Raw genomic sequence first — 14581 nt, 5'->3', positions numbered from 1 at the left:
ACTATAACCTCAAATAATTATACTGAGCCCTGTAGGAAGAAAAGGTACAGTAATATATAGCTAGAAAATTCCACTAGAGCTTGTTACTGTGGAGCCATAGTTACTATATATCTTTGCTAGAATGGATGCAGTGAATGATAGTGAAAAAGCAAATCGGACCGAGTGATTGGACAATTAAGCTTTTGTATAATGGCTTGTCTTTATCTCTTCGTTGTATTTTACATGCATTTTTAGCTGAAAGGGTGGCCTAAAAAACAACATAATGGCTTGTATGCAGTGGTTTTCCAAGAAAGATAGAAAAATAGGAAAGAAGATTTATAGTTTGAAGGCTGTTCAGGGGCAAGGATGGTTGAAACACTGTTTAGAATAACTCTAGGGCATATTGGAAGCAGGAGACTTGTTGGGGCCTGACCTCCATCTCTGAGGCCTGATTCTGGCTCAACTGCAATTAAAGGGCTTTGGCCAGGCATTCACTCCTTGCATACCTCTCTTAAGGCATCTCTGTGTATGTGACTCGATTGAACCCTCTCCCCCCCCCCCCCCCGCAGCTTCCCGGGTCTCCCAGCAGGTCAAGTCTCCTGAGCTTTCCTGCACTTGTCCTGCCCAGTACCTGAAAGCCCCACCCCGACCCTTAGTGGTAGCACAGAGGCCCTCTTCCTATTGTCTAGCTTCCCAGTTCCCACCTTCTCCTACCCCAACAGTATATAACTAATTGTCTGACGTAATAAAGGCATGAGAGCATCAGAGAACATGAGAGAAGAGCAGATCAGATCAGCAGAAATCAGCAGAGAGATCTGATGCGCTTTCATGGTTAACACTGCTTCTGACTCAGCGTGGTTTTTTCTTCCCCAGTAATTGGGGGGGGGGGGGGCGCTGGGTCATCGACACTTAACCATCTCGCTCGGCTCCGGGGGGACTACAGGCTGGCCCTGTGTGTCCCTCCCCGTTCCCGTGTTGCTGCCCCAGAGAGGAGCGACAGAGACACTGATGGAAAGGCTTCTAAACTCATTGAAATTCTACTTCAACAGTCAGTACTAGTTCTTCCTCTTGTTTCCATGGCTGGGGTCTAGGAAGAAAAATTATCTTGTTTGTTTGAAGCTTCAACTTGGTTATTTTCTGCCTTTCATACACATTTCACCCTCCTTATTTCTAGTGAGATACAGGACTTAGTTCTTTGTCTTCCTGCTCTCTGCCAACATCTATAACAGGTCCCAGTGCATGATAAACCATTAAAAATAAAAAAGAATAATTGAGGAAATAAAGCCCAGAGCTGACAGAAAAGAGTGAGAAGAGTATGAAAGATTGTAGTACAGGAATAAAACCTGTTGTTGATCTAGGAAGGAGACCCTCAGTGCTGACAATAGCAAAACAAAATGAAAAATGAAACTTGGACCAGTCATGATAGGGCATATCTGCAAGTCTTCTCACTTGGGAGGTAAAGATGAGGAGGGTCATAATTCAAAGCCAGCCAGAACCAAAATTCTTGAGACCTCATCTCAACAAATGAGGTGGCATAATGCTTCCCAACTGTACTGCTAGCTATGTAGTCTTCGGAGGATTGCAGTCCAAGGACCAGCAACTGAACAAAAAGCAGAATATTATGCAAGGGAGGCAGATGGGTGGGGAGAGACAGAAAACAAGACAAAGATGAGAACAAAACATCTGCAAGCCAAAGAATGACAAAGATTTTCGGTTCTCAGAAGACTGCAGAAAGTGTCCTCAAGAAGGAACAAATGATGCCAGTGAAAAAGTTGGAGAAGTAGTAAAGAGTCCTCCTTCACCATTTCAGGGGAGCAAGGTCCTGTCAATGCCTTGATTTCAAACTTTTCTCCCCAAGAACTGTGGAAAATATAGGGATTATTAGTATACTCATAAAGCAAAAGGGAGGGAAGAAATGTGGCAGTAATCATGAATTGTTACCTTGTCGCAGCTTATGAGTGGCCATCTTCTCCCACTTAGATTTCAACCAACTTCGACCATACTGTAAGTTGTACATGAGTGTTCCTCCTTCCCCTTCTTTTCACTTACTTAAATATATCCATTTCCAAGCCTACTGGAGGTTGGTTTTTCCCAAACTTTCTCCTTTATTCCAATCCTCACTTATCTCCTACTGTGTGATGATGTAAGATTGTTCCACTTAGTGGAGCACCTAATGTTACTATATCTTCTGAGGTTCTTGTAGGCAGCAAGCTTCCTTGCTAGAGGCTTGTTGTCATTATCTGCTGAGAGGACAGGCAACATTCTCATTCTTGGAATAACAATAAGTGGTTTTCAATGTACTTTTGATACAGCTTTATAAAAAAAAGTCTACCTCTAAATGTCTAAAGTATTTTGACATTTTATTGATTTAAATGTTTATCTTAATTATCAAAAAATACTTTCTCTAATATTTCATATAACATAATTTGGTCTTGTAAATTGTATTACTACTTAAAGTACTATAGACAAATTCATTTTAATGGAACATTTTCATAATCAGAAAGCTTATCTCCACTGTTTATGATCTTTAAACTTTTCCCTCTGTTTTCTGTTTTTGTGAACAGATTTTTTTTGTATTTCTGTATCCTTGTTTCATTTTCAATTCTATTTTTTTATTTACAGCATAATATTTCCTATGTGAATGCAAATGATACTGATCAAGTCAGGTAGCTAACATTTATTTAATCAATGGAAAATGTTTTGAGAGAAAGTGAATTCTGGAACCTGGGTACTGAGTTCACTAGCTTTATTAATATTCATAGCTACAACTATACACTGTCATTCTGACTTTACTTTTACAGAATTTGTTCATTGTCCTGGGCTCACATTATAGCTACCAGTGTTGATTCTACACTGGGATGCTTCCTTACTTCTTACCAAATAATTTGCAACACTGAGTATGCCAATAGAACTTATCTACAGTGAGATTGTGTAGAGCAATCTCTGATTAGAATAGGTTCCATTTCAAGTGTATTGAAGGGGACCACAGGAAGGTGGTATATGCCCATAATCCTAGCTTCTTCAGAGGCTGACATCAGAAGATCTTAGTTTGAAGCCAGTCCAAAGAGAAAACTCTGAGAGACTTCATGTCTACTTAACCACAAAAAAGCTAGGCTAGAAATGCTGCTCAAGTACTAGAGTACCAGTCATGAATAAGCAGGCTGAGCAAGAGTGCTAAGCCCTGAGTCCAGTCCTCCCTACTAGCAGAAAATAAAGGACAAATCAATGGGAATGAGCACCATTGCCGTGACTCACAGCTATAGTCCCAACTACCTAGAAAGTAGAGATCAGGAGGATCATAGTTCAAAGTCAGCCCTAGGCAAAAAGTTAGTGATACCCCATCTGACCAAACAGATCAGGGATGGTAACACAGCCTCTGATCCCAGGAGGATCACAAACCAAAGCCAAAACAAGAAATAATACTTTAAAACAAATTAAAACACAAAAGGTCTGAAACTATGGCTCAAGTGATTCAAGTTCCTGAGTTCAAACCCTAGTAGCACCACATCCTTAAAAAATAAAAGTGAAAAACAAAGGATGAACCAGCTCCAGTAGCTCACTGCAGTAACCCTAGCTACTCAAGAGGCTACAAAGAATCAAGCAATTCTTGGGGTAGGAAATGCTCATAAGACGCTTATCTCCTGCTGATCACTAAAAAGTCAAAATAGAGGTATGCCTCAAATGATAGAGTACCAATCTTGAGCAAAAAAAATCTCAGGCAGTGCCCAAACCCTGAGTTCAGGCCCCAGTACAACACATATACCCACAGACACACAGTGACAAAAAGAAAAAGTGTGAATTGTTTGGTAGTCAGAATCAAGGGGTGAAAGAAGTTGAAAGGAGAGGATTAAGGGAAAGGTAAGTACCTTTTTTTTTTGCCAGTCCTGGGGCTTGAACTCAGGGCCTGAGCGTGCTGTCCTTGGGCTTGCTCAAGAGTAGAGCTCTAACCTTTGAGCTACAGGACCACTTTCAGATTTTTCTATTTATGTAGTTTCTGAGGAATCAAACCTAGGTCTTCATGCATGCATGATAGGCAAGCACTCTACCACTAGGCCAAACTCCCCACCTTTTTGTTTGTTTGTTTCTTTTTTAGCAGAATGCCACTCTCTTTCCTATAAATGATTTAGAAGTTCCACATGATTCTACACACAATCTTCTAGAGAACAGTGTTTGCCAGACAATGTAAGTGTTCCAAGTGAGTGTGATAGTTGTACTGATTCATGGTACTTTGAAAGCCCCTAGGGACCAAAGATGACTCAGAAGAACAAAGTAAAAGCAAAGGAAGGTCTTCTCACTCTCTAGAGAATCTGACCATCTGTACTCAGCTTTCTCTGAGACTGAAGAGAGCCATGGTTTTATTTATATTCATCTTTTAATCTCTGTTCTCCCCTACATCACCCCCACTGTTTACTTGTCTATTTGAAACCTCATGTTGTCTATTGCCATTTATCTTTTTTTTCTTTACCCTTTTTCTTGTGTGTGGGGGTGTTGTTGTTGTTGTTGTTGTTGTTGTTATTATTGTGAGGCTTGAACTCAAGATCTGAGTCTCATGCCTGAGCTTTTTCATTCCAAGATAGTGAGGTAGTGCACTATCACTTTGAGCATGGTGCCACTTCTGTTTTTCTGGAAGAATTTGAGATAAGAGTCTCACAGACAGCCCAGTCTGGCTTCCAACCCTGAACTTCAAATCTCAACCTCCTGAGTAGCTAGGTGAGGGCCACTGGTACCCAGCTATATAGTATACTAATGAAGTTATAATAGTTAAGGCCTTTAAATAGTTGAAGCATTGCTGTGGCTGTTTACTCTGAGAAAGGAGCATTATTGAATGTCATAGGCATGACCATCACCTTGCAGACTTAGACACTGACATTGCTTTCAGTGCAAAATAGCAAATTTCAAGAGTCTCATAATTCTCTGAGAATATTCTAATCTTATTTTTAATCTATGATTATTTTTTCTCGATGCCCAATTCTTGTGCAAATATAAGCATTTACATTTTTTCTGAATATTTACTATACCAAGCCTTGTAACCTGAGGAATTTATTTAGTGTTTGTTTGAAGCTTCTTTTTGTTTTGTTTTGTTTTCATTATTGTATTTTATTCTCTGGGTAACGTATAGAACGGTTACAGTTACAGTCATCAGGTAATGGGTACATTACTTCTTGTACATTGATATCCCTTCTCATGTTTTTCTCCTGCTTTCCTTCCTCCTGCCCCCTCCCCATTATCTTTTTTGTTTCAAGCTTCTCTATGATAAAACATAGTTAGTATTTAGAAATGGTATTTATAACCTACCTTGACTTGTGTTGTAGATCCAATTGTGCTGCTCTCTTCTAAGCATGCAGGAAAGTGTGTGTTATACTGAAGTGAAAAGCAAGACTTCTAGTTCTATAGCCCTAGATTTGTCCCTTCAGCAACCCTATGGCTTGGCCATACTGCTTATCCTCATCTCTAGTAGAGAGTTGATAATATATAGCATGTACAAGGAATTAAGAAAACTCTATGATATTTACAAAATATATTGCAAATGGTCACATAATTGTTCCTTTAAGAAGTATTGCCTGTAAGCCTAGCTACTCAGGAGGCTGAGATCTGAAGATCATGGTTTAAGGCCATCCCAGGTACCAGAATCTATGGTAATCTTAACTCCAATTAACCACCAGAAAATTGGAAGTGGCACTGAATCACAAATGGTAGAGTGCTAACCTTGAGCTGAAGAAATCAGGACCAACCCTCATGACCCACCAAAAAAAAAAACCTAAAAGAGTATTTCTCATGGGGCCTGGAGTGTGGCCTACTGGTAAAGTGTTTACCTGGCATTCATGGAGCACTGAGTTGGATTCCTCACTACCACAAACCCAGAAAGAGCAGAAGTGGTGCTGTGGCTCAAGTGGTAGAGTGCTAGCCTTGAGAAAGCTCAAAGACAGTGCCCAGGCCCTTAGTTCAAGCCCCAAGACTGGTCAGAGGGAAAAAAAAAGTATTTTTCCATATGAAATTAGGTAACTTAGAAAAAAAAGTAGATTACAACTGTAGGAATAGTTAACTGTGAGTTAAATGAAAGTCCCCCATGTCCAATGCTCTAAATTTCCTCAAAACAGACACATTCTCTGCTTAAGTTTACTGATTTCTCTCTTCTACTGGGGAAGCTATAAACAATCTATTACCTAGCAGGTGTACCACCTTTGTGTGTAAGCCTTATAAACACAATAGGCATTATTGTCTTCTCAACCAAGGCTGAACAGTAGAGAGACAGACTTTTCAAAACTGGTTCGAGAATAGCAAAATGGGTACCAGTGGCTTACCCCTGTATTCCTAGCTATGAAGGAGGCTGTGATTGAGAAGATTGTGGTTTAAGGCCAGCAACATCACAACAAAAGTTTGTGAGACCCCTTCTCAACCTATAGCTGGGTACAGATATGTGCACCTGTCATCCCAAACCATGTGGAAGGCTAAGATTGGGAAGATAGTGGTGCTGCACCAGCCCAAGTAGAAAAGTCTACCAGACTCAATCTCCATAGAAGGGAAGCTTGATAGAGTATCTTGTGCATGTGATTACAGCAAATGAAGAAAGTTCAAGTAAATAGGTAATGGCTCAGGTGTGCACCTAGCCAGAAAGTGAGACTCTATATCAAAAATGAGAAACAAGGCTAGTGGCCTAGTTCAAGTGATAGAGGGCCAACTTAGGAAGCACAAGGCCCAGTAACACACCTCCCCCTATCCACCATCCCCACACAAATAGCAAGCAGCTGAAGCCTGGAATACGTGGAACAAACCATAGGTCTATGCTGTGCGTGTGGTACACGGAATGTTTTTAAAGGCAAAAAAAGAGAAATCCATGTAGCTGTTTTGGAACAAATCCTGTTTATTTTAGGGACTTGTTGCAGGTGATGACTTTTTTTCTTTGTTGGTACAGGTTGTTGCTCAGAGGGCTTTATAGAAATGGCTTGACTAGAAGTTTCTGGCTGGGAAATTCCTTTATACTAGTTCCTGTTACAGGCATATATGCCAAAGTCCCTGCCTTCTTTGCCTGCCTGTTCCATTTTGCTAGAGTTTAACGTAAGTGACTCCATTTTAGTACTGTGTCTGTTTTACAAGTGAGAAAGATATGTGTCAGTGAAAGTAAGCAACTTGCCTACATTCACACATCCCTATGTGACTAGACCAACATTCTTATATAGGTCTTCTAATTCCAAATCCATTATGATTTCCTAGGTGCCAGTCATTTTTGCTTTTACCTTGCTAGAGTCAGCTTTTCAGTGTAGCTTCACTATTTTATTTTTGCAGCATAAGCAAACCTGTGACAAATATAAGTAGATACCAAACCTGTTATTTTAAATTTTTTGCTTTTTTCCTCCAGCATGTCATACTACCTGCTATTCTTGAATTAATACAACAGAAAGAACCTTCTAGATTATTCCATAAAAATCTGCCATTAAAAAAAATGTAGATCTGTCTGAACCCTATTACAAGATGAGGGGTGGGGGTGGGGGGGAGGGAAATGGGTACCAAGACATGTGAAAGGGTATCAATGTATGTGAATTAATGCACCTCCTATCTGGCAAATATCATGTAACCCTTTTATTAATTACAATAAAAGATATATTTAAAAAAAGGATTGAATACTTAACATATATAGATGGAAACTAAAGATTCTCCATGGAGAAGATAAGGGGTAGCACAGAAATGGTGGGATGAATGGTGAACTAATGTAGCAGTGATATTAGACAGTATGTTCAAAATGAACTATACATCTTGTGGACGAGAGAGGGTTCAAGAGGGAGAAAACTAGAGAAGTGACACCAAAAAAGAAATGTTCTCGAGGCTGGGAGTTTGGCCTAGTGGTAGAGTGCTTGCCTAGCATACACAAAGACCTGGGTTTGATTCTTCAGTACTATATACATAGAAAAAAGCCAGAAGTAGTGCTAAAGCTCAAGTGGTAGAGCTCTAGCTTTGAGAAATTCCAAGGACAGTGCTCAGGCTCTGAGCTCAAGCCCAGGACTGGCAGAAAGAGAGAGGGAGACAAAGAGGGAGGGAGGAAGGAAGGAAGAAAAGATATGTCATTACCTGACATATATCTGTAATCCCTCTGTACTTTACAATAAAAAAAAATTTAAGAAAAGATTCTCTAAAAATGCTTTCCTTGCTATTATATCATTGTTGATGGTATCTACCATAGTTCTGGATGTCTGGTACTTAGGTGATGCTCAGGAAATGTGTATCTCATGCACTGATCAAGTAGATGAATAGGTTTTATTTAAAGTGAGCTCCTTCATTTATTTTGTTTTGTAAGCTGAATATTACTATATTATTTGGCTTTTTATGTATTTATAATAATTATAGTTTCAGAAGTTCTATGAAGTTATAATAAGATAGGATTGTTGTTCTGATGCCTTCAAATGTACCACGTTGTTCTAAGAACCATGTTCCAAACTACTTCTACTACGTAAGTGTGTTAATATAAATAGACTTTACAGGTGACGTCTGCATCCTTTATGTCATTTGAGTTTCAAGACAATATCTTTTCAAAACTTTGTGTTACATAGAGCACAGATCCTAAGGCTAGACTTCTGAATTTCAAATTCTACCACAACAAAAAAATCTCAGTGTTTTCAACTAGTAAGACAGTGTTTTATATCTTTAAATACTGAAGCCAGAACCCTTTCTACAAAACTCTCCTGCTTCTCCTATAAAATATATTGGAATTCTTTCTTGGCTAGTTATTAGTATATATTCATCATTATAGTATTTGACAAAGTACTTTTTGAGGTTAAGATTTATTTACTTGGTTTTTTTTTCAAGGAAACTGAATATGAAAACATTTTGTAGGGCTGGGGATATGACTTAGTGGTAGAGTGCCTGCTTAGCATGCAGGAAGCCCTGAGTTTTATTCCTCAATACAACATAAACAGAAAAAGCTGGAAATGGTCTTATGGCTCAAGTGGTAGAATGCTAGCCTTGAGCAAGAAGGAGCTCAAGGATAGTACACAGGCCCTGAATTCAAGCCCAAATACTGGCAAATAATAATAATAATCATCATCATCATCATCATTGTATCCCAGCTTTGTGAATTTCTACAAAAAACAGACAAATGTAGCTGAATATAAATATGGAAATGTGAAAAAATAAGAGTCTGAACAGATAATAAAAAAGTAGTAAAAGAGTGTTTTTAAAAATGAAACAGATGATGATTATAAGCTGTCAGATCAGTAATGGAAAATGAAGATGATACAGTAGTCAGTTACATTGATTGTAACTATTGATCTTGCCCAGTTCTCTCTCTGTTTCCCCATAACACTCATGGAAAGGTTCAGGAAGGAAGCTACCAAAAATGGCCTTTCCAACAACAGGGGAAAAAAACTGTAAGAATCAGTGGTATTTCTTTGTGGTAGTGGTTGTTGTGAGACAAGTACCTGACACTTTTGTTCACTGACTAGTGCTCTACCAGCTGGGCCATGCTTCAACTCTACCTCACTTCCCTCCTCCACCAAACAAATGGTATTTCTGATTACAAATAGTTGCTTTTCTGTTTTTTATTTCAATTTAATACATGGCTATTTTCCTATGGAACATTTTTTTTTGCCAGTCCTAGGCTTGAGCTCAGGGGTCCTGAGCACTGTCCTTGGACTTTCTCCAGGCCAGAGCTTTACCACTTGAGCATCAGCACCACTTCTGGCTTTATTCTATGTATGTGGTATGGAGGAATCGAACCCAGGTCCTTGTGCATACTAGGCAAACACTACTACAAGGCCAAACTCTCAGACCCTATGGAACATTTTTTAAGTCACTGATTAATAAAATAGATTCAGTTATACATACAGAAGTTGTAGCTGTAAAGTTCTTGCATATTCAGTGCTGTGGAAGGAGGCAGCCATTGGGCTCACAAAACAAGTCTTACTAATGGATCACACTGTGACTACAGTAGCAGACAGACTGCCAAGAAATAAAGTCATCTATCTGCCCAGCCCTTCCTGAAAAGATGTATTTAATAATTGCACTTATAATTAGGTTGACTTGAAAAAATGAAATGACAGTCTATAGAACACAGATTTTATCTTTGAAGATTTTGACTTGTTTTTCTCTAAGAAAAAATGTCTCTGCCTATTCTCTCTAATTCTTATTACTTATAGAAAAACAATTGTAGGAAATTATGCTTCATTTAATTTTGAATTATGTACTATTTATGTACTTAAAAGAGTAAATGTAACATGTAAATTATGAAACTTAATAAGGTAAATACTATTTTATGAGAATTTTTAACTGGTTCTTTCCCATTCATAAGGTTTTTATTACTACTTCCTAAGGAGCAAAACTGAAGACAGCTATATAAATGGTGGTAATATGCATGCATGTAACAATTTGTTTATATTGCAAACATTTATTTATACTGCAGACATTCACACATAACTGTATCTGAAGTTCTTTCTCTGACAATCCCTGAGGAAAGTACTATTAAATTGTAGTTAACAATGCAATATGCTACTTCCAAGGCCGTTTGGTAACGATCCTTCTCTTCACTTACGTTTATCAAATCAGCAAATTATTTTTGTTTTCTTTGATGCTGTCATACTTTTTACATTCCCAATGAAAAATACCTTAAACAGTATTGTATCTGAATTATTATCCCCTCTTAATTTTAGTGATTTCCAGTAACTACCAGACCTGCCTGGGCCTTCTAATGCATTACCCACTCATCGGGGATGTACACTCACTGATTCTTAAAGCTCTATTCCTTAGAGATCCAAAGGTAAGCTTTTATTTTTTTAAACATACTTAAAAAATAGACTTCCTTGCATATAAAATAAACTTCTCTGTATCTGTATGCACTGTAAGAAATTCTAATATAGAATTGGCTTAATGACAGATAAGTTTCCGTATTATAGAATTTTGTCAAACTTTGCAGAGTTTTGTCAAACTTTGCAGGCCAAAATCCACCATATGTCATAGGCCAACAACTTAGCAAGTGAAGTAAGTAAATAGAAAAAAAAATAGAACACACATCTTTCTGTCGTTCAACAAGGTGTTTTCTCCTACTGCCTTCAACATGACTTACGGAAACAGTTGAATAACTACCTCTTCTTTTAGATTAAACTATTCTTCTCATAAGAGATGACTTAGCCAAATGGAGCTTCTGGGTCCTGTGAAAATTAAGAAAGTAGGTCTATACAAAAGACTAGGTCTATTATAAGGCAATGAAATACTAAATTACTTCATATTATGAATATGTAGTTCTTATTTTGAAGACTATCAAAATTAAGGATTTAATAAAGATTTAAACAGATTTAACACTTATTTCTTTGAATGTAAAAGGATTTATCGAAATTTTCTTTACACTTCACAGAAAAAGTGTCTTTTTTTACAACTATGTTATATTTCTTGAAAATAAGAACATTTAATGATTTTTAAAGATCTGTGAATCCTTGCTACTTCTGAGCCAAACAAAAATATTGGATGGAGTAGAAGAGAGAAATCTTTAGATACATGTGTCAGAATGCCAGGCATTGGATGGTAATCCCAGCCTTTGGCTTTTTGGCAATCCTCCCAACAGTCATGTTGGCAGTTGTCAAACTGTCTGAGTCAGTCAGTCAGTCTGTCTTTGAATTGCATTGCCAAAGCTCTGTCTGATCAATTGGGCTTCCAAGTTTAATATAAATTTTTATTCTAAAGGATTTCTTTCCTATCCTTGGTTGCTGACTTCAACCTTTGAATATATTCTGTATTTACTTCGACTTAGAAGAATTTTCCTCATTCCTACCTCTGTTTACTATAGAAATTGGAACTTCTATGTTATTCCTACATAAAGTGATCTCACTGAGTATCAGAAATGTAATCATTTCTCTGATTTTAAGAAACTTTTTCTAGTGGAGCATAGTAGTATAACTATAAAAACCTAAAGTTCCATATTTATATTTTAATGTGCATATGCATGTGTAAGTTATGTGAGTATAATAGTATAATATATCTTTGGTTTTTTTGGGTTTTTGGGGGGGGTCAGTCATGGAGCTTGAACTCAGTTCTGGGCATTGTACCTAAGTTCTTGGACTCAAGGGTAGCACTCTACCATTTTGTGCCACTGCTCCACTTCCAGTTAATTGGCTGGCTTTGAACCATAATTCTCAGATCTCGGCCTCCTGAGTAGGATTATAAGCATAAGCGACCAATGCCTTGCTTATAATGTACCTTTTAACAGGGAAAAAAAGGTGACGAAATAGCTATAAAAGAGGACTGGGTTGTTGGTCATTGAAGCATAAGCTTTGGTACACAAACATAGGACACCTTCCATCTGCTCAGAATTAAGAAGTCTTAGTCAAAGAATGGAAAAAAGTACTAAAATAGTGATCTCAATTTCCTACTTATTGTGATTTATTTGGCTTAATTGAAAGAAGAAATGAATATAAAATTCCTATGGATCTTAGTAATTTTTCCCTAGCTTAAATCTTCCCATGACTCATTTATCTAGTTTCTTTAAAACTAGTTCATCAGTGTTTATTAGAACAATCTAATGCCCTTACATTTAGTTGATTATCATATGAGTGTCTAAAAAAGGGAATTCCCTACCTTTTGAGTTCAAAATCTTACCAAGTAAAAACCTAATCAATGTAATGGTTCAAAATGGAGCCCCAAAACCTTTTTTGAAAGTCAAAGCAATTAGATTAGATGAGGAATATTTACAAGGCTCATGAGAACAAGCTTATGGAATGGTGATTTCTATAGAAAAATGTAGTTATATTTAATCATTTATAATAATTTTTCCATACATATCACTTAGTAAATTTTTAGGTGCTACCAGTGTAGAGTTCTACAAAGGCAGTGTTAGAAATTGTGGTCATAGTTTTCAAGTATGGCTGCCAACCATCCTCATTATCCAGAAGTCATGTTACTGAGCTTTGATCTTTAAAAGTAGCATGTGGAGCTTAGGTAAAGTTGCTTCCGTTGAGACACCTAAACCAGGGCATAATTCAGTGCTACAAAGGCACAATTGGGAAAAAAGAGAAAGCAAGCCCACCTACCTATATTATAGAAACACACAAATACAGTTTTCAGTGTATGTAATGACCATCAATGGTCTTCCTAATAGAAGCCATTTATACCAAGTGGAAATGGCAGGGAAAGTTGATTCTGCCAGCCCTACTCATATCATCTAAAAAGACAGACAGCTAGTACTCCAATAAGTGAAACACATGAAGTACTTGAATCATTCCTGATTCAAAATATGTGGGCACATAAGTTCAGTGATGTAGACTTAGAAAGATGAGATCTGAAGTGATGTCATTGGATGATAGTTGAGGGGTTGCCTTGGCTTCCACAAGTTTCACAGGTCCTTGAAATTCTTATGAAAAACATTTCAGGGGTTGCATAAAGAGTCTCACAAGGTAGAACTTTTAGCAATAATTTATTTTTCACCTAACAGAATAAAGTAGGGGAAAATGAGGGGAAAGAGAAACACTTCCTGCATCTTGTGTAGGAAAATAGTAGTTAATATTAAAATGGTGGTTCCTATAGGTTGTCTTTATATTTCTGAGCTAGTCATGTCCACTAATAACTCCTAATCTTTAGAAGATGGTTTGGGATGAGCAAATAGATCCTATTACCTATTCTAAAACATGTGGATGTATGTGTGTGTGTTTTTTTTTCAAAAAAAGTCGTATTTAGATAGACTTGTATGTCTCCTATTCTTGTAACAATATCTAAAAATACATAGTAAAAAGGAGCTAATTTTGTTCTTTTAGTTTTTTACCTTATTCTTTTAATATTTGAATGTAATCCTTTTTAATTTATTAATTTACATTTCTCTGTCTCATCTATTCTGTTGCCTTAAAATTAACATAAAGATACTCTTTTGCATCCCAGATTAATGGAACAATGCTGGATGTTGCTGACTGACTAAATAAAATAAAAATAAAACAAGAACTCTAAGACATAGTAAGTTCATAGCTTTCAGAAAAACATTTGGCCCTATTATTATCACTAAATTTCTGTAAAGGTTGCCCAGCTGAGAATGTATTCTACAATTATAGCCTGAAACACCAAACTCTTAATTGCTTTATAAATGAGTGATGGGCTTTACTGTAGAAAGACTTCCCACTTGCACAGACTTAAAACAAAGTCTCTAAACTATAGTAATAGAATTGGATTTTATAGTTTTCCAAGCATTTTGACTAGCTTAACATGAAATAAGGCAAACCATCTTTTCTCTTTTTCAGTGGGGACTTGTTAAGGTTCAAGGTCAGAAAGCATCTAAGCTTCCGAGCTGGCTTTCTGACCCTTATTTTTCCTCATACTTTTTTCTCCTTCCTAGTATCTAGTCTACCTTTTCTATGAAACCATCTCCAGGACCAGTCAGAATCATTCCTTCACTTTAGAGTTTATATGCACAGAACCTTGTTTTTTCTCAAAATATTTTACCCGTTATTTCTCCTTAACTTGGACCCTGCTCATTTTTTAATCACTTACCTATGTGCTCTACATGTTTTTGCTACTGAGAAATAGCAGAAGTGAATTATGCTTCCAATTCTTTATCTGTAGGTAAACCCATTTATCTACCACTTTTTGGTAGATAAATTCTCAACATTCTACAAAAGCCATAGTAAATGGTGTATTTTTT

The 14581-nt window shown here is 37.2% G+C and overlaps 1 protein-coding gene across 12 annotated transcripts in view; it reads left to right on the top strand.

The window, feature by feature from the left end:
* Tbc1d5 (TBC1 domain family member 5) overlaps positions 1–14581 on the top strand; it is a 429644-nt gene that overhangs the window by 332932 nt on the left and 82131 nt on the right. For all 12 annotated transcript variants that reach the window (XM_090321955.1, XM_090321903.1, XM_090321894.1 and 9 more), the window contains one exon: positions 10617–10723. In XM_090321955.1, the coding sequence (XP_090178081.1) occupies positions 10617–10723 (107 nt within the window). The remainder of the gene's footprint in view (positions 1–10616; positions 10724–14581) is intronic.

The sequence above is a fragment of the Megascapheus bottae genome, chromosome 2 (genome assembly GCF_031878675.1).
Source record: "Megascapheus bottae isolate mThoBot1 chromosome 2, mThoBot2.hap1, whole genome shotgun sequence".
Lineage (NCBI taxonomy): Eukaryota > Metazoa > Chordata > Mammalia > Rodentia > Geomyidae > Megascapheus > Megascapheus bottae.
Note: the sequence above shows the minus strand (reverse complement) of the source record. Positions and strands in the feature narration are given on the sequence as shown.